Genomic DNA, 25,069 nt, shown 5'->3' with positions numbered 1-25,069 from the left:
AGGAGAAAAACTGTGCATCTTTCCATAGAATCTTCCCATGCAATACATTACATTAAGTTTTTCTAATGTTAACTATGTTTATGACTGTTGTTTTGTGTAACCACAATTCTTTTGAAACAGCATTTATGTAACTTATAGATTGACAGAAAGTTAAGGTGAAGCAAGTAATGTAAATTGTATAATAGCTATAATTATGTGAATGTATTGATTTTGGTGTTACGGTTACATGATGTGAAGTTATGAATGGGAGGCAGAGAGGTTTCTAGAGCCAGTTTTAGCTCATAGATTTTTATGTATTGTTTTAGTTTCTCAGTCTTTTAAGAGACTAGTTGAAACTTGCCCTAGTGCAACTGTATACAGCTCACTTCAGAGATTTTTCTTTTGCAGTACTGTAAGAATTCCTAAAGTCAAGTCATAATATGTAGAAGAATACATTGATTTACTGAAATTTACATACCAGATTGTGCCATTTTGAGATTTGCACTATGCAAAAATGAGTGCAATGGAAATCAAAGATAGATGAAAGGCACTACTGTACAGGAAACTATCATATTTAAACTGACATATGTGACTGACTTTAAGATTGCATTTAGATGTAGTAAAATACCTCTCTCTTGAAATGATAGGATTAGCTTTCTAAGTAAAGATTAATGAATTTATCTGGTTCAGTTAAGGGATGTAATTTGCCAATTAGTTGTAGCATGAGCACTGCCTCTGGAGTTACCAACTGCAGAAACCAGGTTTATAAAGAGCTGCCACAGTTAAAAGTTTACATAAAGACATTTTTCATACTGCCTTTTGTTTCCTTTTGGTAGTAGCTGCCTCTGTTTGTTTCCAGGTGGCTTTCTCAGATATCAAGTTCACTTTAAACAGAAAGGGGGAGGGAGAAAAGATATACCAATAACTTTTATAATGTTTCATTGCCAACTCTGTTGTACCTGACAAGATGAGATTGTGGACATATGTGGAATATCTGCTCTGATATTTTTCTAAATGGTAATGCATGGTGTGAATAATCTCATAAATGAATGTCACTTCTGTTTTCACTCAAAATACCAACTTGTAGCAAACTAATTGTATGGTACTTTTTATTCTGCATCTGGAAGAAATACACAAAATAAGCACCCCAAGAAGTTTTATGTATTGTCATGTAGTACAAGATACCCTTTGATTAATTTACATATTTGTGTATTTATTCCATTTTACTGTAGGCAGAGAATTCAGCGCTGGCTCTGGAAAATGAAAATCAGAGAGAACAGTATGAAAGATGTCTTGATGAGGTAAGGTAGATAAAAAAATTGTTCTTACCTGTTACTATAGTTAAATGAATAGAAATTAATTTCGCCCTCTATTACAAAGTTGACATTGTTCTGCAATTGTCTACTATTACCTCATTATAATTAATTCCAAGAACATGTGTCTGGCAGTTGTAGATACTGTTCTGCATGACCTCTACTGTAAATTCTAGTTTGACCACACCTCCTCACTGAAAAGGTGAATCCCTGTGACCAATATTTGGAACTGATTTGCTTTTATTAGGAGGAGAAAATGTTAATTTGACTACTAAGTGTTGTGTACTCCTTTCCTGTAGAGTAGAAAAGTGACAGTGGCTGCTTCCATTAAAATTCCCCCAGCTTTCCTATGTAATGTATTTTGTAACCAGGGAATTAAGTCTCTCAGCTCCCCGTTAGGGTTACATACAGAGCTTTCTATGTTGGGTTTGTTGTTGTTTTTTTTTCTAGCCATTGGCTTATTTCTCCTACACATCTCAGCTTCTCATCAGACCTTCCAGTTACAGCTACAATATAATTCACTCATCGGTTACTGTCCATGCACTCCAGCAATTCTTACAATTCCGGATACGTCTAGTATCTCTCATTCCATGCAGCTTTCTCCATGTATATATTGATGTTTACTTGTGCCTCCCATTTATCCTGAAAAAGGCTCTTAAGCATACGCAAGATCTTAAGATAGTTTTAAGACTTTCAGTAGTTCAAAGAGTTGCTTAGTAGAAATCATTTACCCATTCCTACTAGAATGCGTAGTAGCATAAGGAGTTAGCTAGCACGCAAAAAACCCCAAAAACAACCACGAACAAAAAACTACACCAATTTCTCACCTGTACATTTGAGAAAAGAGTACATGAGCATGCAAACCACACATAGCAGATGACAATTCATGTCTGCATACCAGCTTTCTAATTTTTTAATTAGCATTTGATGAAGTGCTACTGGCATGATGAGCAATACAGCCCTGGTGTAAGAAGCCTTCAGTTTAGTGCAGATTTTCATCAGCAAATCTGCACTTTTGCCACTATAACATATTTTTATGATGGCGCTGGAGTAAAAGACTTGCAGATAGGTTTGCCCTTGAGGTTATGCCCCGCCTGTTCTGTGGCATTGGGATGCCAGCAGAGCCTTGGTCTGCATTGGCCTGAGTCAGTGCATTCAGTGAACGATATTTGGATATCTTGGTGATAAGGATAAAATTACCATATAATTGCTAACTTTAGTTTAAATTACAGAGTTTAACTTAAAATGATTTTCTGATTGTCTAGGACAAAATCTGCCTATATAATTAATTTTGGAAATCAGTAAAGAACCGTAAGTGTCCATTCAGCAAAAGACATTTATAAAGACAGAAAATATAGGGGGGAATTGTGTTTGCAGTAACATGATGGATTTCTGAACCAGGGTTGTGTTAATTATTTTTTGCAAATAATTATATTGGACTATGCTCTGAACTTTATTATCTTCACCGTTAGGTTGGCTGTTTTCAGTTCTTCCACATTATCACAGCTGTATCCATCTTCTAGTGTGTCAACTTGACAAAGTGCTTTGAATCACCTGTGGTTTTGTTCTTCCTTGCTTTACTTTTTGTTTACTTATTTTCTTCCTTTTTTTTTTTTTTTTTTTTTTTTTTTTTGTCTTCCATCTATTTTGCAGTGACCTCTCTTGTCCTTCCCCATGGCTTGGTATCACTTTTTTCTTCTCTTTCCCCTTTCAGCCCCCACAATGCTTTGGCAGTGGCACTGTAATCGAAATTGTTTTAGCTGACACAAACTTGAACCTAATCCTTTCTGATGACTGAGGTGTTGCCAGTGACTCAGACAATAAAACCATATTTAATAATTGGAAATTCTGCAGGAGTCCCAGGTTAGCACCCATCTGAGCACCTTCTTTTTGTGGAACATTACAAGAAATCGCACGTTCTCATCCTACTTCATTATACTAACAATAAGGAGAATAGGAGAGGAGGTGTAAATAGTGAATAACCCAATCAGTGATTGTAACAGCCTTCACTTTCAACTAGAGTCTTCTCAGGATACGCTGCATATGACAAAGTCCTTTCCAAGCCAGGATTCTTACTGGAGATCTTAAGCAGATAAGATGCTTTCCATAAATATTCTCATGGAAGAGAAAAAAAAAAAAAAAAGAGCTGCTTAAAATTTTCTTTCCTTTAAGACTTTTAAGTCTGATGCTTCCTCTGTTCATAAGTCACCTTACACAATCCCTACTTCTTGAAGGTGAAAATCTCTTCAGACCTTCTCTGGTTTGTGCTTCAGGACTTCAGCAGTTTTAGGAGCAGATGTATTCTCTACAGCTATGTATCTGTGCTACAGCACCATTTTGTCCCAGGGAGACCTGATGCATGTAAGTGGAGGAACACAGATGTTACTGAGAACACAAGGCTCTGATCACACCCAAACCTGAGACAGCTAAGCCTGCCACTGGAAGATTACAATAATTATTTTAATTTTGCCTTTGAAGTCTTGGGTTTAAGTGCATTGAACTTCTTTCAGACTGATACACAAGGAGCTACAAAGCTCATGCCCAGCTGTTCTGGCTGGTTACATATTTGGGATGCTTGACAGACCCTTGCAGTAATGAAGGCTGGAAACATCATTTGATAACTACTGAAAGAATGCTGCCATCTTTCACTCATCATTCAGCATCCTCAGAATGCAGCTTCTCTCCCCTAAGCACAGGCAAACTCTGCTCAGGGCATTGCAAGCATCATTTAACCTGGTCACCCTGCCAGTAAGTGATCCTGCTTGGTCCCTCAGGCCTCTACAGCAATGCGATAAGGACAGTTGCTGTGCACAGTGTGCTTTCTGCTGAGGTGTTGGTGCCATTAAGCTATATATGAAGGAGGTATAAATAACCATCATGGTTTTTCTGTCTATGTGTGACAAAAAGATACCACAGCTGAGGGTTTAAAGCTTCGCCTGCCATTATTTTTCCTATTTTTCTTTTTTGGTTTTTTTTAATCACCAATTATTTTACATAGTTCTTTTCATTCATATTATGTCCTACATTTAATATTGTATGAATGCTTGCACCTGTGACTTAAAAATGCATGCTCTGTAGACATTTTCTTGGTAAAATTCAGTGAAATTCAACTGTTCATAGAGGTTAAATCTGAAAAGAATATGGGCCAAGCTGAAGCGAGTCCTTTATGAATTTTAATAAATATTCACTGATTTTTAAAGTAATTGTTCATCTCTGAGATGTACATATAAACAACTTCAGAGCAGTATTTGGAGGAAGGTGTCATTGAAATGTTCTAGTACTTGATAAATAAGAAAAGAGCTCATTTAATTTCAGAAGTACTTCATAAATGTATCTTTCTGTCTCTGAAAAATTTAATACAAACCCCAGGATTGTCTTCTTGTACCTTTGGGGTTTCAGGTTAACATGCTTAATCCTAGTTTCCTACCCTGGAATTCAGCTGTCAGTTTACTGGTAAGTGGTAATGCCATGTTTATTCACATCACTGTGCCAGCTGAGATTTCTGTCAAGCTTCACCATACTTACATGCAGGAAATTATGCCACTTAGGGTAGGTGATCTTTTTTTTTTCTGATATTTTAAGAATTAGCTAATTAAAAAAAGAAAAAGGCATTGTATTTTTAAGATTTGAGATTTGAATAAAATATAAAACTTTTCATTTTAGTACACTTGAAATGTATTTGTGCATATGAAACCATACATTAAAGGCAGCTATGTAAAATGTCAGTACTTGTTAAAGGTGTAATAGATGATACACTAGGGTCTCTGATTCATTCTTCTATAACTTTGCTATTAGGACCACTTTATAACATGCATATGTAAACATAGCTGTGTAAGGAAAAAGTGAAGGTGGTTCTTTTATCTCTTTCATTGCAATCCATGAAAGGAAACCTCACTTTAAAATCTTGGCTATTAGAAAAGAAAGGCAGGCAATGTGAAGGCAAGCAGTGCCATCTCCTACATAACAGTAGACTAAAGAACCAGCCATCTCTATCCTGTTTCCTGTTTTGCCTTAACTGCATGAATCACAGGTCAAGTCGTTTTACAGAGATTGAGCTACACTTCTGCCTTATATCAGTGGGAGTTTCACATACTCTGCATCTCAGAACTCAGTCCCTCTGCCACCAGTGGTGTCAGTTCCTTCAGTTTTTGGTAGTTGTGACTATCAGTTTTGTAGTGCTGGTTTATGTTGTTCCCGCATATCTGTGGTGTCTCTTAATATGTGTAAGTAAAAATGAAGTAGATATTATTCCACTTTCTAACTGCTAAATTAATCTTAGTAACTACAGAACATTTCACTGAAGGCTTCCCACATCTGTTCCTGCTGAAAACCAAGAATACAGACCTGAAAATGTAGTTGAATGGTTTCCAAAGTTGCTAGGCTCTAGAATAAAATAACCTCATTTTATAAAGAAACTAGTTGCATATCTCTCCTATTGAGATCTATGGGAGCTACGAATCACTGGCATGTACTTTCATTTAGACATATAGGTTCACACACTTAAAGCTGGAAAATTGGTCACATATGCATCGGCAAGTTCAGATTTTCCCATTTGGAAGATTATGCCGTTTACACTCCTCTGTGCAATATATAAAGCTATAAGGAGTAATTTTTTAAGCTATTCTGTTGTGAGTGACTAGTACACACTTCAAAGAACCTTTTAGTTCTTCCTTGGTAAAGTAACTCCATGTCAGAAAGTAAAAAAATAATTTAGTCAATATGGTCTGTTCAATTTTCAGGTAGAGCAAACAGACATTAAAAGCACATGCCAGAAGGAATACTGTCAGATGTAGATCCTGAAAGCCTATAGGGCAAGGCATATGGTTTTTCAAAAATGGAACATGTTTACTTCTGTTAGTTATTACTGTTATAATATTAGTCTGTGTCTTCTGTTAAATCATGTATAGAGCTATTTTATGGGACCATTGTTCCACAGGCTGCCTTAAGTTAGGGACCAGTTTAGTGAAAAAAAATTGATACCAGGCAATTTTATGAGAGTATGAATCAAATTTACCTTTGGAATCTAACAGAATTGAATTATTTATGGAAATTAATTAGCTTCAGTTCTTTCCTCAGAACTCAGTTCACATCAGTGGTGCGGTTTTTTTCTTTAATTTGCCAAGAGTAAGAAGAATCAGTGCAGGTTTGGTGACATCTGCATATGCTTTAATTTCTGAAAGCCAAAACCAAACCATGAATCATAAATATGCTCTGGTTTTGCACATAGTGAGAACTCTAGTTACTCTGCCTAAATGCAAGGTCATAAATATAGGCAAACAAGTTGTCTGATAACATGCATATATAGTTTTAAATTACTTTAGAAAGGTAACATACAAGTTAGACATCATCAACAGAAAATCTTGTCTCGGTCCCTGTTTCTGTGTCTCCTTCTTCCTCTCCCCTGTCCCCATGCTTGCTAGTAAATATAAATTAGAAAGGATGTATAAAATAAATAACTTCAGAATTCCCTGTTGAATATATAGTTGTACTAATCAATGGTATGTAATCTCATTCAAGTCAATTATTCTATGTGCTGTGAATTCCTTCCAACCACATTCTGATGACAGGAGGTACTTTAATTTTCAGTAGCACTTCATGGTTTCTGCTTGTTGTGGTAGATGTACCATTTTGTCAATATTGAATCAAGAAACAATTAAACTTCATGAAAACATTCAGGACTCCATCCTCGGCTGGTAAAAATCAGTTCTAGTGAATACAGTCAATCCATGCTGATGCACACCAGCTGCATATTCAACTGTGAAAGTCCAAAGATGAGATGAGAGAAGTTAACCAAATGCCCATCATGTCATACTGCAATTCATACATGTTTGTTTATAATGAGGACTAGCACAGAAGTAGTTAATGTGTATTTCATGTATTCCTACTAGTATTATCTGATGAAAATACTAGTAAATAACAGTATGGTTTAGATAGTGGTCGTGGTTGTAGATAGAAAGCAGAGTGTAAAACCACAAAAGAAGGTATTGCTGTGCATAAACACACACAATAACATACTTAAACCATTTTGTTTATTTTTTTCAGGTAGCTAATCAGGTTGTTCAGGCTCTACTTACTCAAAAGGTAAGTTGTGGTTTGGGTATTGTGGCATAACTTAAAGCTCGCAAATGTTCATTTTTCATTTGAGAGATATATTCTTGTGTAGCATACTTTTTTTAAACTATGTTCACACATTTAATTACCAAGGCTGTCACATGTCAGATGCAAAGTAAAGTTTTTTGTAATCCAAGTGAATAAAAATCCTTAAGACTGTATATCTTACAATTTTAGCTATTGTTTATCTATATTGACACAATAGCATTTGAAAATTCTTCCTCCAGGTGGTGATTTTTCCATTCCCTATCCATAATGAGTTATGTCACTCCTACAGTTCATTCCTGTGCAATGTCCAACAAACAAATTACAGTGCATGTCAATAGCTGGCATACTCACTTACATTCAGTGGAAGGAAAGACTTCCCAGTGTGGGCCTGTGCTTCCCTGAGTGAAAGAGAAGGCTCTGTGCATAGAATGGGGATTCAGCTACTCTACGTGTGGGCTGGTGACCAGCAATAGAGAACGTGCATTTAGTCTTAGAAAACCTTTTGATGTCTTCCTGCTCCATTCTCCTGGCAAAGCAAAGGAAATACTATACACGTAAAACTCTTGTAGGGTGATTGCAAACCTGGCAGAATGAAAAGATGCCTCTATGGCTTCTCTAAAGGTCTGTTCTGGATCAAGTCATGTCTGAAGTTTCCATTCACAATCCAAATGGTTGGATATGAAGTATGGTTGTTTCACCTAGAACCTAGTGGGAGGAGTAAAATTAAAAATTTCTAAAATGAAGAAGTGATCTGGGGAAAAAAAAAAAAAAAGTAAGATGAAATTAAACAGGGAGCAAAGCAAGTAAAACAAATGATCAGCTGCCCACAAAGGGGAGGGAGTGTCTGGTAGGACAATTCTACAAAAAAGTGCTCTTTGAGTTGAACATGATTCCGTGATTTCATTTGGGAGGAGGAGGTGGGGGAGACAAACAAAATCTCACAAAGATCTGTAATAATAAGCTATGAACCTTGCGATATTCGTGAAATATCCTTTGTGAGATCTAGATGAATATAGCATTCTTAATAATGCTTTGGATCATTTAGCTTTAAAAAGACAAGTCGGAAAGAGACATAAATACAATCTTTTAGTACAGATAGTGCAAAGAAGAGTATAGACTGTTTTGTCTGCACTGAATGACAGGACAAGAAATAATGTTCTTAAAATGCAACAAGAAACACCAAGTCAAGATAATAAAAAAACATCTGCTATATGCCCAAAAGCCTTCTAGATGCAAATAGATTTTGAGGATGGGCTCGAAAGCCTCCACTGTGGACACCATTTAGAACAGAGGAGCATTATTTAGAATGCCCCCCACAAAAGGGACGAGCGGGGACTGAGGGTGACAGCAGAGCAGGCAGGAAGCTGAGCACCAACTGTCAGGGTCAGGCCTGGAGGCAGTGATCAGGATCAGCCTTGGTCCTGTGTTTGCTGGGGAAGTCCATAGGGAGAACGCAGGTCCCCTGAGCAAAGCCAAGCCCAGGGGTTAAGATGCAGCTCAGGATCAGCAGACAGGAGGCTGGGGTGCAAGTGTAGCTGCAAGGTGTCTACTGATTGGCTCAGACCTGAACAAGATGACCTTGAACTCTGCCAACTAAACTCCTAAATTTGGGGAGTGTGTGCTGACAGCAGAATAGACAAACATCTGCATCCATAACCATCTGCACCTAACTGAATGGTAAATAGGTGCAGAAGGTTGCATTGGGCCATCTACAAATCAGGGAGAAGGCCCTTCTAAAGCACTTACTGGGCAGATTTTTTGTGAATCAATTTTCTGACATTCTGGGTAGATTAAAAGATGCTTAGAGAGATATTCTGGCCCTGTTAGGTCTGCTCTTAGGTATCCTGCCCTGAAGACAGAGATGTCTAAGTGACCTGTAGGTGAGTGATGCAAAACTCTGGAGGGTATAGTTACCCGTTATATAGATAATAAATTCCTATGGCCCAAGCTAGCATCAGGAATCTAGAAGTAATAATGTTCCCTAAATCTCTTCACCTGACAGCTGTGGCCACAAAACAGCCACACAGCTGTTACCACAGGTTAGGGTTGAAAGTATCATTTTTTAATCCCATGGGTTTTTTTGCTGCACAACAAAGCCTTTTAGTCTAGAGAAGGGATACTGCCATACAGGAATCGGAAGTTCTATAGCTTGGAGGTGATTTGTGCAAACCACAACATGAGGAAGCTTTCGCTGTTGCTGTCTGTGCTGTATTACTCTTCTGTACTCTGTATACACACATGCTGTATGGTCTGTGTATCCTCAGAGGACTGCAGTCTGCAGAGCTATTGCTGTAACACCTTTTAGAAATGTAACTTCAGCTATTTTTTAAAAACTCCTAGATCTGTGTTTCATTTCAGCTTAAATGTGTTTTCTCATGTTAATATACACAAAAACCTCCTCCTCATTTTGTAATATAAAACCATACATGATTAAATGTTTACCAGAGGGTTAATCTCAATATATTAATGTCTAGTTTGGGAATGTTATGGTTGTTTTCCAAATGAAGAGAGGAGCTTCCTGAGTCCCTTCACAAAGACGTCAGACATTTTGATGACTACATAGTTTCTCAGTAATGAATCCTCCCAAACCAATAGGAACCAAGGAGTTCATACGGATACAATAAAAACAGATTTGAATACATTTAATAAAGTGATTTACTTAGTATTGATGGGATTTAACAGCTGCTTACCCATTACTGAGTAATAACAGCTAATTTAATATCCATAGAAAGAGGAAAGAGGGTACTCTTCTAAATGCTAATGAATATTAACTGTTAGTGTGCTCCTGACACCATTCATACATGTCCTTTTATAAGAAAAGACAGAAACACAATAGCATACAATAAAAAGGAAATTGGACTCCTCACACCAGTCTCAAATGAGTAGATACCAGAATCCAAGTAGTAAGTAGTAAACAGATAAATCTCCCATTGCACAGTTAAGCAGTAAGACAGAGCCAGTCATGCCACAGTGAGATAACACACCTCTGGGGCATAGTGAGACATGAAGAAAAGCTGAGAGCTTTCAGAAAATGGAGAAGAGTGATTTTGTACAGTAACGGGTACTGCGTAGGCTTTGCTGTGAATTTGAAACTGTCCCTCAAGGATTAATTTTTGTTTAAATTAAGTAAATGCTGTAATGTAACAAATAAAGCACTGTGTACTTGCCGGTATATGGAAAGACTGTGATTCCACTGAGAGATTCTGGTGACACAAATTGAGTGAGCAAAGCTTGAGTGATTTATCAATGTCACTGAAACCTTGAAATGGAATTACATTCTTAAATGTGCACTCTTCAAGTATGTAATTTGTTACAATATATATATAATTTCTCTAATATGAGAGGCTTTTCTTTTTTCTTTTTTTTTTTTTACTGTGGCTATGCAAAAAACTATATTTAATTGAGATTTGTGCTGAATTGGCCATAGAGCAAAATTGCACAATTCTACATAGCAAAATTATATAGATTTTCTGCCACTTACTAATAGAAAATTTTATCTCTATGAAGTTTAAGAAGTCAGAAGCCAAATAAAATTATTTCAGGGAAACCTGTGTGCTCTGATACTTACTGGAAGTATCCATTCTTTCTCCTTCCACCCAAAGACTTCTTACATCATGAGATGTTCGGAGTCCTGGAAACGAATTTTTAATTTGCTCTCTCCCCCCATGTAAGACCTGGATCAGCAGTTTGAAATTTGAGTTATTCCACTTAATGAATTCGTTTTGTGATCTGTGTATCTGTTCTTTGCATATTACCCTCCTCCACAGGAGTATATTCCAGAGAATATTTTTTTACTCTGGTTTCTGTTATTTCTTCTTCATTTTCATTAATGAAATAAAAAAAGACATTAATTAAGTCTTAGAAGAAGCAACTTCAGAGGAAGAGCAGTGTGTTTCTGGAACCTCTAATGAGGGCATTGAATCCCGATTTGGAGAACAGTGAGTCTCATACTCAAGAGAAAAAGGAAGGATAGAGAGATGCTTGGATATTACTATAGTGAGACCATAGGAATACCTTAGATATTTGAGAGATGACTATCTTAAATAGCTGGTTGTTTTGCCCACAGGGGAGGAATTCTATGCTTCAGGCATTTGGAAGTTGCATTAATTGGTAATTTTAGGACTTCAGAATTCTAAAATCAGACTTTGTTTTACAAGAATGCTGCTACCTTTATGTGCCTTATTTCTCCTCTGGGCATATGTGGCATTACCATTGGCACAGTTTATAGCATCTGGGTGGGTAGTCTACTATCTTATGATTCACTTTTTACAGAAAGTCTGAAGTTTGAAACATAGATCTTACAGTTCTAAAACTGCAAGATGGGAAAGTTTTGAGCAGAGGCATTGCTAAGATTTATTTTTTTTATACATTTTTAGTTTCTGTGAATATTTTTTCCTTCTCAGTGCACTTGGTAGTATTTAATGTTTAACATGGTTGTAACAGCTGAGGCTCTGTTTTAAATTCCCTGATTATTTGTGAAAGGGGGATAATGCTGGATCTTGATGCTTGCAGTTTCCTAATAGATTACCTTGTGAAAGGCCAGAGATAAGAGGTCTCAATGACAGAAAGCAAAGCTTTAGGGCTTTACAAAACATTAAACCAAAGTTTTTTGGGGGGTCATGTTGGAAGGCTCTAGCAATTTTACTTGAATAGCCGCTTGGCTGCTACCTGAAACAAATACTAAGAAACTATCAAGAGAAGGTAACTGCATTCATCCAGTAGCATCATAAAATCTGATACATGTTATATGTATAAAAAGATGTTTACAATTTTCTGAAAGTCTCAAGCTTATTTTGTTGTGTGTTCACCTCTTACAACCTCAGTGCTGGTTAGAGCGGAGACCAGAGCAACTGTAGGCAAGAATTTAAGCTACATCTGACTATAATTTTCTCCTCTGAGTTGTTTTCTCATAAAGCCAGGTTATAGTGTTGATAGTGGTATTGACAGAACAGCACGTGGTGATCCAGAGGCTTGTTTCTCCACCTTCATATGGTGGAAAGTGTTACCAACTAGGCAATACCACAAGGCAGCAACTGTCCTACATTTAAATGAATATGGGGAAGTATTTGGAAGTTTTTTGTTTTAATAAAGCTGGGTATGGCCACACCTCTTTTACTTTTGTATGTATTCTGATTTATGAAGCTCTCACACCTCAAAATGAACAACTGCATAAATTGACTAAAATCCTCTCTCCAAAATCATCTTTCTGATAGAAGTGTGTATTCCTTCAACTGGCCAGGAAAAGCAGGTCTTACATTGAAGGTAGGTAGGTAGATGGATAGACAGACAGATAGACAGATAGATAGATAGATAGATAGATAGATATAGATAGATAATTTGCTGTACCCAGAAACCATTAGTGACTTGTTCATGATGATGCTAAAAGACTTGCATCTTTCAGTTTTGACAGTAATGTCCTATGCCTTAAGATTCAGAGACTCTCTAATGGCCTATTTTAAGAATTTTTTGGTACCTCGTGTTGGAAATCTCAGACAGGATCATATTGCCACACGTGTCTGGTGCGTAAACGTCTTACTATGGCCTACAGTGTAGCTCTACTGTGGCAAGTTACAGTGGGGAAGAAACAGACCATACACAATATGCCATCCAGCAATGCTGACTTGGTTATTCCAGGGGATCAGACTTCAGAAGAATATCTTGAAGGCACAGTACCACTTTGAACTTCTTCCTGGTTTGGTATAGTTTACACTTTTTTCCTTAGCTTGTGCTTTATTACAATATTCATATCTTAATTGCTGCTTTCTGCTTTGCGTTGGCTGCAAAATGAAACATTGCTAGCAAAGTCGCTTTTTATACTAACAGAAAACTCTAAATGTATGTGTCAGGTAACTACTGTTTCTCATTACAAGATTTTTTTAATCTTATCCCATGATGATCAAACGACCAGAGAAAATGAAGTAGGACATTTTTCTGATTCGTACTATTTTAAAAGTTGTATGTGTATTTCTGCTTAGCATCTGACATTACTTAGAGCTTTGTAAGTGCTTCTGTTACCTACTTTCTAAAATCCTATTTTCCCTTCTGCCACAGGATTTGAGGGAGGAATGTATAAAGCTGAAAATGAGAGTTTTTGATTTGGAACAACAGAATCAAACATTAAGTGTGCTTTTCCAGCAGAAAGTCAAACCAGCTTCTGACCTCCTTCTTCAGGTAGGAGATGGCAATTTGCAGAAAGCAAGCTATGAGCTTTGTATTTCTTACAAATTATGTCGTGGTTTAAGCCCAAGCTGTAAACCAGAACCACGCAGTCTACTGCCCCCCCCCCCCACCTTTCTTCCCTCCATTCTTTTCTTCATTTTAAGGTTATGTCAGTAAGCAGGAAATGACTGTTGATAGATTTAATATTTTAGAAGAATATCTGTTATCTATAATCTGATACCACTGAAACTGCAAGTGTACACCAATAAGCTATGACTACATATTAGATGCAAATGTGGAGAGGAGCACACCTGCAAAGTAACTTACTTTTTAGGTATTTTTTCAGTATGATAAATGGAATTATATGGGTTCATTATCTCTCTGCAGGGGAGAAGCTCTGATTCTTTAACATTCAGGTTGATAGTGAGCAGTGTAATTTCCTGTGAGAAGACAGCCCATTTATTTAACTTTTGCCATATGTATTACTTTCCTGGTTTCAGCTTACTTACAAGGACTTAAGTACGTATTCACAGACCCAGAGTGATTTTTTTTCCAAATGTTTTATGGAGGGATTTAGCTGAGAAACCAATTGACCTATCTCCCACTCCTGTGCCATTCTAGAATAAGAGATGTTTCAGTATCTCTTTTCATCTGGCAAAGTCCATTATTGTGAATGCATCCATCGCTTTGTCATCCTTTTGTAGAAGTAGAATTGCTTTGCAGAAGTTCCAACAAACCTGACCATGAGCTAGAACAATAAATGAGGATTTTCTTTTAAAACTTTGCAAGTTTCTAGCAATATGACAAATTCTGGGTTTAGCAATCCATATTAATTCTTATTAAAAAAAAAAAAAAAAAACCAGCAAAACACAAAAAACCAAAAAACCAACCAGAAAACCCCAAAACATTCATTTTGGAGGAGTCAGATAGGTAAGAGATGTTAAATAAGTATGTATATCTTACTTAAATTCTCTGATGCTATGCATATGTATCTCAAAGTAAAATTTGACCCTTGCACTGTTGCTAAACAGCCAAGGACTGTTAACTCTCATCAGCTCATGCTGTTTATTGAGGAAACATGGTCTCCTCACCAACTGGTGCTTAAAGGCAAGAGAATCCCAGGGGTGGTAAACAGCTATACTTACATACTGCAGAACTGAAGCTTGGGCAGATTGAGTCCAGGTTACAATCACACGGATCTGGGTTCTTGTGTTATCCTCAGGTTCTTGTTCTGTCTATTTATTTTGTGTTGATAGAGGTACTGCTAGATCAGGACCTTCTCTCTTCTAATGGCTTCTCCCTTGCCCTAGCTGTTAAAACACATCATATGTAATTAAAAAAAAAAAAAAAAAAGGAAAACAAAACAGAACGCCAAACCAAACAGACAAAACCCCAAACCAACAAAAAACAGACAAACAAAAAGCCCCAGTAAATGTGTGAGTTTCCAGAACCTTGTTTATCCTCTGACTATACTCCAGACTTGAATAAATAGTATATATTCTGTGATCTTACAGTCCAAGATGTAAAATCTGAAGAAGGGTGTTTCCTTAGGACTGAAATTAAGCAAATACTCTTGTGTGCCTGCATAGATTTGAAGCACTGTTTGTATTATGTCTTTTTGGAAATGCATACATACCAGATTTAGAGCAATAGCTAAATACTTTTTTTTTAATCTGTTGCTCTACACAAGAGTACTAAATATGTGGTTAAGGACATTCCTGTTAAAGCATGACCCTAATCAAAGTGAATGGGCAAATACTGCTAACTGGGAGGAGGGACAGGCATGACATATGGTGTTAATTTCACCTTTCTGGTACTGTCTGATACACTACAGTTCAATTTTATTTAATGTTGTTCTCATCCTAGGAGTATTCACACTCAGTTACAACTACAGATTTTGAAGAATGCTGTAGAAGAGGGTACAAGCTAAAAAAAAAATAATAATATCAGTTGCTTTTTCTGCATATCGTCTCCGTGATTTGGTTGTCTGTTACCATTGAATTATTCTGTAATTGACATTAGAAGACTTGTATTTTTTTGTATATTTGATTTTGAGCAAATACGACGTGACTCATTTGTCTTCTTAGGAATCAAATTATTCACATTTTTTTCAATGAAAAGATTGATACCAGTGTTTTGAATTTGACTGCAGGGTAATGGCCTGTGTACCTGACCAATATCACTGTATTGTTTTAACTCATGCTTCTCACACATTTCAAAAGAAAAACTGATTACTACCAATTTAAAAATGAAAACAATAACAAAGAAAACACATGTAGTAAGGTGTTCATGACTGCTGCTGTGAAAATCTTATTAAAATTATTACATTTTCATGCATTTACAAGAAGTTTAAGTACTTAGGAAATAGAAGGGTCTAATAATGTTTTAAATGAAATATGTGTGTTTTCTTGTGACACGTGATTATGTATATTGCCATGGTTAGATATAAGGAAGAAGTTCTTCACTGTGAAGGTGGTGAGGCACTGGAACTGCTTCCCCAAAGTGATAAATGCTCCATCCCTGGCAGTGTTCAAGGTCAGATTGGACAGAGCCTTGGGTGACATGGTTTAGTGTGAGGCATCCCTGCCCATGGCAGGGGGGTTGGAACTAGATGATTCTAAGGTCATTTCCAACCCAAACCATTCTGTGATTCTATGTAAGTTCTTTACTACTAGAAATTTTGGTGCGCTTACTGCTTGTATGGAGTGAAACAGACGATATGTCACTTCCGTCATGAAAAGATTAAGTAATGCAGTCTCTGCAAAATGTAAGGTGGAGAAAGAGATAACTTGGGCTTTTTTTTGTCACCTCTTTGATATTGTAGACAATTTTAAGAGCTACCCTATCTTTCTGGGGACATTCTTTGTAGCTTAAGTGTGTGATTTACAGAGCCAGTATTAGGGTAGATAAATAAGGAGGAGCCTGATCACATCGTTTTTTTTAAAAAAAAAACCCAAAACATTTTATTCAGGCAGTCTTCTCTCTGAAGCAGCTTTCTTAAAATGTTGAAGCCTAGGAAAAGTGTTTCTGTCTCAGCACCATCTGAGGAAGAGCAATAGTCTTAGTTAGAAGCTAGCACAGAAGAGTAGCTTCTGTCCAAGCAGCCTTCATTTTCGAATGTGGTTGCTAAAAATTGATTAAATTCTGCCTGTCATAGCAAGAGGGGTTTGGGAAAGAAAACCAGGAGCTCCTTTTTAGTGAGCCACCTTGTATTTCATCTGCAAGTGGGAGAAATAGTTGAGAATAATAGACAGACTAAGATTTAAAACTTAGTATAGCAAAACTGATTGGAAGTGAAGAGAGAAATCTGTGAAGGTGATATACAGACGGTTGCTGAAGGGATAAGAAAATCCAAAGAGAAGATACAAGAGTAGGAGTAAGAAGTCTTAAATGAAACTTAGCACTTCTGCTTTGCCCATGTACAGCAGCTATGAATTATTTTTAAATGCAAATGTCAATATCACTATATTTCTGTCTTTGCCTCATTTTTTCTAAATGATGTACTGTTTTCTTCAGAGAAACTTTACTGAAATCACCAAATTACAGTGCTCATCCATTTCTTAGCTCTGGCATCTTGCAGAATTGTTTTGTTGTTGGGTATGGAATGCTCAGTCTTGAGACAGGTCTTTTCACAGATCTTTCTCCTTGTTAGCCCTCTTTTTACTCATATTTGAAAATATAACTAATGACATTGAACCTGATTCTGATGTTACATATCCTCCTATTACAACAATGATGACTTGTAGAAAGTTACTAATGATAACAGGGGTCAGGGTTTTTCTTCTCATAGATACTGCTATAATTTGTTTGTATTTTGTATCTCTGTTTATATAAATTCAACATTTGTTAGCTGAATTGTTCTCATGGATGATGTCTTGCTTTAACTTTTCACCCAGAAAGTTGTTGTTGCAGACTTTTCATAAAGCATGTGAGGAAACATTAGTGAAAGGTGTTAAAAAGTGGCAAGTAAAGAAGACCTTAGGCCCACTGTAGGAGAGGATCTGGTTCGAGACCATCTTAAGAACTTGAATGTGCACAAGTCCATGGGACCTGATGGAATCTATCCACGGGTCCTGAAGGAGCTGGCGAATGAAGTTGCTAAGCCACTGTCCATCATATCTGAAAAATCATGGCAGTCAGGTGAGGTTCCCGATGACTGGAAAAAGGGAAATAGAACCCCCATTTTTAAGAAGGGGAAAATGGATGACCCGGGGAACTACAGACCAGTCAGTCTCACCTCTGTGCCTGGCAAAATCTTGAGGCAGATTCTTCTGGAAGGCATGCTAAGATACATGAAAAACAAGGAGATGGTTGGTGACAGCCAGCATGGCTTCACTAAGGGGAAATCCTGCCTGACCGATCTGGTGGCCTTCTATGATGGGGCTACAGAACTGATGGACAGGGGTAAAGCAGTTCATGTCATCTACCTGGATTTGTGCAGTGTTTGACACTGTCCCGCATGACATCCTTGTCTCTAAATTGGAGAGACAACAGTTTGATAGGTGGACCACTCGGTGGATAAAGAACTGGCTGGACGGCCGCATGCAAAGAGTTGTGGTCAATGGCTGGAGACCAGTAACGAGTGGTGTCCCTCAGGGATTGGTGTTGGGAATGGTCTTGTTCAACATCTTTGTCGGTGACATGGACAGTGGGATTGAGTGCGCCCTCAGCAAGTTTGCTGATGACACCAAGCTGTGTGGTTTGATTGATACCCTGGAGGGAAGGGATGCCATCCAGAGGGACCTCCAGACACTTGTGAGGTGGGCTGATGCCAACCTTATGAAGTTTAACCATGCCAAGTGCAAGGTCCTACACCTGGGTTGGAGCAATCCCAGGCACAGCTACAGGTTGGGCAGGGAAGAGAATCAGAGCAGCCCTGCGGAAAAAGACTTGGGGGTATTCGTCGATGAGAAACTGAACGTGAGCTGGCTTCAGTGTGCGCTCGCAGCCCAGAAAGCCAACCGTATCCTGGGCTGCATCAAAAGGAGCGTGACCAGCAGGTCGAAGGAGGTGATCCTGCCCCTCTACTCTGCTCTTGTGAGACCTCACTTGGAGTATTGTGTGCAGTTCTGGTGTCCTCAACATAAAAAGGACATGGAACTGTTGGAACAAGTCCAGAGGAGAGCCATAAGGATTTTGAGGGGGCTGGAGCACCTCCCGTATGGAGACAGGCTGAGAAAGTTGGGGCTGTTCAGCCTGGAGAAGAGAAGGCTGCTTGGAGACCTCATAGCAGCCTTCCAGTATCTGAAGGGGGCTTATAAGGATGCTAGGGAGGGACTATTCATTAGGGACTGTAGTGACAGGACAAGGGGTAACGGGTTAAAACTTAAACAGGGGAAGTTTAGATTGGGTATAAGGAAGAAATTCTTTACTGTTAGGGTGGTGAGGCACTGGAATGGGTTGCCCAGGGAAGTTGTGAATTCTCCATCCCTGGCAGTGTTCAAGGCCAGGTTGGACAGAGCCTTGAGTGACATGCCCATGGCAGGGGGGTTGGAGCTAGATGATCTCAAGGTCCTTTCCAACCCTAACTATTCTATGATTCTATGATTCTATGATTCTATGATTCTATGATTCTATGACATGGTTTAGTGTGAGGTGTCCCTGCCCATGGCAGGGAGTTGGAATTAGATGATCTTAAGGTCCTTTTGAGCTCTAATCTATGATTCTATTATTCTAAGTAGCAACATTTATTGAGTTGATTTATTTGATTAAATAAGTAATAAAATTTTCCTAGTTGAGAAAGTATAAAATAATATTTCTAGTCATAAGATTTACAATATGTCTGATCCTAAACTATATTTTCATTGCCATTTCATTTCCATCGTAAAAATTCTACTTTATCAATCCCAGAACAAAGCAGGTAAGACTCTTCAAACATGTATTTTCTCATGTGTTTCTCTGGCTAGATTAGTTTCATTTAGTACTCATGGGCCATCCACATTGTTTAATTTTATGTCCAAAATCTTTTCTAGAATGCTACAGCACAGTCCACTGAATTCTCAGGTCAATTTAAATAATAACTACTTTGTTATAACTGCATTGATATTAGCTTTTTTAATAACCTGACAACTATGTCCTGACATACAAGACAGTGCAGCTGTGTGTATTTCTATGGAAATTGTTGTACAACTTAGCAGGAAGGGGTGAATTGCACCAGCAACATTATAATATATGGGAAGAAAAAGAAGGCAATTAATTGCCCTAAAATCTGATAAAAGAAGATGGAATATCTAGCCTCAGAATCTGAGTCTGACCTCTGGTTCAGACATCATTAGGCAAGAGGATTTCTGAATGCAGAGGTTAAAAGTGAAGTTGCATTTACAGCAATCAGGTAGATTAAATATTTAAGTATTTCAGAAAGTAGGTATTTGAGGGTTTGAAATTAAAGCTAAAAATCTTAGCACACTATTAGAAAACAGTTTGTCAGCAATCCAAAGTATATTTCAATAACTGGATCATTATAGGCTGAGCAGCAGTATAATTCCCATCTCACAGAAGCCAGCTACTACTCCTGCCTTGTGCCTCCAGGCTCTTCAGAGAGCAGGCAGACTTGAGACCAAGATCAGCAAATTGTATTTAAAGTTTTGAAACTCCTGCAGTTGACCTGCTTATTTTCTTACTTCACGTTTGTTCTTTTGTATCCATCAGATTGTCAGGGTACTGTCATCTGCAACGCTTCTGAAAAGTTCCAGTTTCAGAACAACCTGTCTTTTCCTTCTCAGTAAACATATAAATCAGGTGTGGCAGTATCTGTAGTGATACTTACTTTCTCAGAAATCGGGACTGGTGGCTTGAAGGAGAAATTAATCTCAGATCTGCTAATTGTTTCAGCAGTAGTGGAAAACTTCTTAAAAGCTACCTCAATCTCAAGGACTTTATCAACAGACAAAAAGGTAATCACATAAATCTAAAGCAGGTTTGACATATATTAAGTTTAAACTAGTACATTAAACTTTATCCAAGAATTGCATTGCCAGTAGAACACCTACTAAGGAGTGAGGTGGTGGGTTTTACATCATTTGCAGTTCTCAAAATATCTCAGACCACAGCCCTGCTGCAGTACTTTCTCTAGCTCAAGATTACCAAAGGTGCACAATTACTGTCATGAAGATCCTGTCCCAAGAAAGAGCATCCAGTCTTGTAGCAGTGTGAAATGATAAGAATACCTCTGTGTATCTCAGGAGATACACAGGATTAGATAGTGGCCTAGTAAAGAACACTTAAAGATTTTTGAGACTTTCAAGAATGAATTAAAGGAATATTTCTTCATGTGAAGATGCTGATGTCATAATTTTCAGTCTTGCATTATCCCAGTAAACTGGTACCTGCTTTCAATTTCTGTCATGTGCTCACTCACCAATAGTATCTGAGAAGACAGAAATATAAAGCTTTGAATCTCTGTATTTCATCTCAGTTTACGTCATCAACGTGTAGTAATACATTATAAACTATATTTCTTAATTGCCGTGTTTGCAGCTCCAATTATGTGCTGAGAAAACAATCCAGAATTCAAGTATTCATGAAAGCCTACTGGTTAGATGAACGGGTGACCAAAGTCAGTGATGAGAGAAAGACAGGAAACATCCTCCCTCCAAAGAAATTTCATCTAATCTCCCTAAGCCATATGACCTAGTTCTGAATGAACAGCAACAACATAATACCTGAAGGAATTAGGCTGGATATCTGATGTCCAGCCAGCTCTGGAAGGAGGATCTGAGATAGGCAGATGTTTGGAAGAGCACCGAGAATCATTGGATATCATCTGCCACAGTGGCTCTCTACAGGCCATCTCTAGTCACAGGGACTTATGCTCATGTGTAAATCACTGCCATGGTGTGTAGATGTCCAAGAAGCTTTGTGAGATCTCTTGTGTGAAGTAGCTGAGATGGCTTTTCTTGTCCCTGAAGGACACCATTCTCTAACACAGCAAATCCAAGCATGCTCTTTTCTCACTAAGGAAAGTGTGAAACTTTCATTCTTAAAATAAAACATTTGCTAAAATTATTTGCTGGGTCTAAATCTAATCCAGGCTGACAAAATAACATCACAAAAAATTTTCATCTATACTGTGGTGTGATATATAAGAAGAGAGGTAGGACAGTATCCTTCACATTTAAAACTAAAGAAAAACAAAGAACAGTTAGAACAGCTAGAGGTTCAATGAAGAACAGTATTTTATTATAAGGGAGTTAGATCAACTGACCTGATAGGTCTCCTCCATCTACAATTTGTGTTTTGTTTATTTCCTTTCTTGTCAGACTGTTGTCCCTTATTTCACTACCTGAATTCTTACCAATTTGCTCTCAAACAAAAAGAAAACTAAAGCTCACTGGAAATATAGATCTGATGAGAATAATAATGCTTTTAAGAGAAATTTACTCCCAACTGCTAGAATTTCTAATGTGCAAGTACTTCAACTAGTCTTGAGAGGTTCCCAAGAAGAGCACTGAAAGGCTTTCCATATCAGAATCATAAAATTGTAGAATGGTTTGTGTTGGAAGGGACCATAGAGATCATTTAGTTCCAGGCCCCTGACATGGACAGGGACATCTCCCAACTAGACCAGGTTGCTCAAAGCCCCTTCCAATGTGGTCTTGACTATTTTGTGATACAATTTAAATATATATTTTTTAGGTAACAAATTTAAAATGAGCTTTTTCCATTATCCCCATGATAAATTGCTAAAGTGATACCAAAACCAGTAAATCAAATGAGCAAATAATCTTTAGGAAAGCCACAGGTGATCTTGGGTGAAGCTTTTATGAATGATTTTGACTGAGGACAGCAGTTTTTTTTTTTTATTTTTAAGTTTTGAAGAAATATATAGATGTTTTTTCTGAAGAGCAAAAACAGTTTTTCAGAGTAAGCATGTGTCAAGGAAACCTTGAGGCTATACTGATGTGACAGGCCTTAACAACAAAAGTAAGATTTTACTGCCTTTTTGTTTTTAGACAAAGAAAAATATGCAACTGAAACTGGGTGAACCATAGATTTCTCTTTATTTTATGCATAGATTTTTATTTTCAGTGATGATACACATGATGGCAGGAATCCAATATGAAAGCCCTAAGCAAGTATAGGGGCAGAGTCATTAAGTACAAGAACGTTTTTCACGTTTTTTCCTATTATTGTGTACATTCAGTATCAGAATAAATGAAAGAAAAAAGGAAGGAATTCCAAAATACAAAATAGTATCGCTATATTCCTTTCGAAAATTGCCCTGTGCTTCAAACTTACAGTAAGTGTTAAAAAGATATGATTTTTTATTCCATGAAGTTAAATCTAACCTTTAACAATGCTTAACCTGTTGGATGCTATTTCAGCCTGCTCTGTTTGTCTTTTATGACCAAAAGATCCATTTTTTTGTCTGGTGTGTTTCTAGGTTTGAAGTTTAAACATTTTTTATAGATACATATATATTTGGTGTATTTAAGTGTCCTGGGTTCAGCTGTAACGGTTATTTTTCTTTTTCTTAGTAGCTGGTGCAGTGCTGTGTTTTTGACTTTAGTCAGAGAACAACACTGATAACACACCAATGTTTTCGGTTGTTGCTAAGTAGTGCTTACCCCAAAGATTTTTCAGACTCATGCTCTGCCAGTGAAAAGGGGCACTGGAAGCTGGGAGGAAGTAGAACCAGAACACCTCACCCAAACTAGCCAAAGGGATATTCCTTACCACAGCACGTCAAGGGTCATTCATTGAGGTTTCCTTTCTAAATAAAAAAATCTTTCTCATTGACATTTGGATAGTGAAAATTAGCATGGATTTGTTCTAATGTCACAGTATGTGGCTGGTAAGTACAAGCCATGTGCTACATATAAAAGGGTAAGTTCATCTCATCAGGTCAACTTTTAAAGCCTTCCTAGTTTGGATTTCACAGTGGAATAAAATAGTAGCCACTGCATGCCCTGCTTAAATATAATATGCACAGACCACAGGTGTGCTAGATAATTGATTTCTCATCATGGTGCATATTTCACACTCTGTAACTCCCAAATGAAATACCAAAAAATGTATATAATTGAATGATTCAGAGTTTTAGAGAGCTGCTTCTTGTTGCAGTAAAGTGGGAATCTATTGAAATTCTAAAGCAGTGTAGAAATATAACCATTATTATTAAGGATATGTCATTTTCTTATTGTACTAATGGAGCTAAGTATATAGTTAACTTTTCAAACTTAAGACTTTGAAACTGAAGTGAAAGATAACTATGCAAAAGTATGTATATGAAACAAAAATGGATAAAAGATCAATTTCATCTTTTATTGCATTCAATACAAATAAGATTTCGTTTACATTTTACTTTATAACTGTGGATTATACTATTATTTTAGTAGCACTTCAAACATGAAGCAATATGGAATTACAGCTCTTTTACTTAAAATTGGTGTGCCAATAAGTACTCTGCTTGGTAACATTTAAACTGTTCAGATTATATCATGTCAGTGTAATTTCCTGGTAATTTTAAATTACACATTCCATCAAATCAATCCAACTAACATTATGCTAAGTGCACTTAAGATTACTCATTAGGTATTTTCTGTTATGAAAAAATTCATTTTCCTGTGATACACTTTATGTTTTGTATACTCCTATGGATACTGCACAAAGAAGAAGGGGGATGTAATTAGAATAAAATGGTATTCATAATGAATCATAAAACACCTACTGAACTGACCCCATCTTTTACTATTGAGTTTTACTAATGCTCTCATTTGTTTCCCAAATGACCTGTCGTCTTTAATGATGGTTTGGATACTGGTAAGATTCAAATCCTCATCCAAAGGCCATGACACTATTGACTAGATCTGTGTTGACTTCGCTGAGAATGTGAAATTCTGTATTGCAAGATAAAATCAGCACGTAGGTGCTCAGTGAAACTGAAGAGTCCATTAGTGCCTTAACTCTTGAATTACCATGTGGGTATCTCTCTTGATAAGGACAAGCTAAAAGGAAAAGTTTCCCTTGTCATTAAATCTTTAACAATGTGATATTGACAGACTTGAGTCTTTTTGTATTTTTAGCATTTTTAGATTGCATTCATGCTCATTTCTTCCTGTGAATGTGAGCAAGCCATGTTTCATTACTCACTCTCCGACGTCTGGGAGCAGAGAGGAGCAGTGATTTGTCTGTGTCCTGTGTGCATTACAAGGGCATCTTCAACATTAACATTAAGAATTAAACTCCATCTTACTGCATTAGAAGTATGGAAACCAGACTGCCAAAGTAATGGCATCTTGAATTAATATCAGTGCTTTAAAATTCTCAAATATATGCCACTCTTCAGTTCATCTTTCTGGTATACAGTTTCAGAGATGAACTGCTTAATTTTACAGTGGTTTGATCCTAATTTTTTTTATTCAGTCATATTTTAAGAACAGAAATGCTCCATCACTTTTTTTTTTTTAAAGTTTCCATTACTTACTATTAACTCATTTTTTTTTCCTCTAAACAAGCCTTGCATGCTTTTTCCTGTACAGCAGATACAGGCACAGGTCTAGGCTCAATTACTATTCATT

At 37.2% G+C, this 25,069-nt stretch overlaps 1 protein-coding gene across 1 annotated transcript in view; it reads left to right on the top strand.

Annotated features, from left to right (window-relative positions):
- NCKAP5 (NCK associated protein 5) overlaps positions 1-25,069 on the top strand; it is a gene marked incomplete at its 3' end in the record, with an annotated part of 395,713 nt that overhangs the window by 286,607 nt on the left and 84,037 nt on the right. Inside the window, exons 7-9 of the mRNA XM_080620860.1 lie at positions 1,212-1,280; positions 7,335-7,373; positions 13,443-13,562. Of these exons, the coding sequence (XP_080476986.1) occupies positions 1,212-1,280; positions 7,335-7,373; positions 13,443-13,562 (228 nt within the window). The remainder of the gene's footprint in view (positions 1-1,211; positions 1,281-7,334; positions 7,374-13,442; positions 13,563-25,069) is intronic.

Source organism: Psittacula echo, assembly GCF_963264785.1.
Source record: "Psittacula echo genome assembly, chromosome: 6".
NCBI classification, from domain to species: Eukaryota; Metazoa; Chordata; class Aves; order Psittaciformes; family Psittacidae; genus Psittacula; species Psittacula echo.
This window is presented reverse-complemented; position numbering and strand designations above follow the sequence as displayed.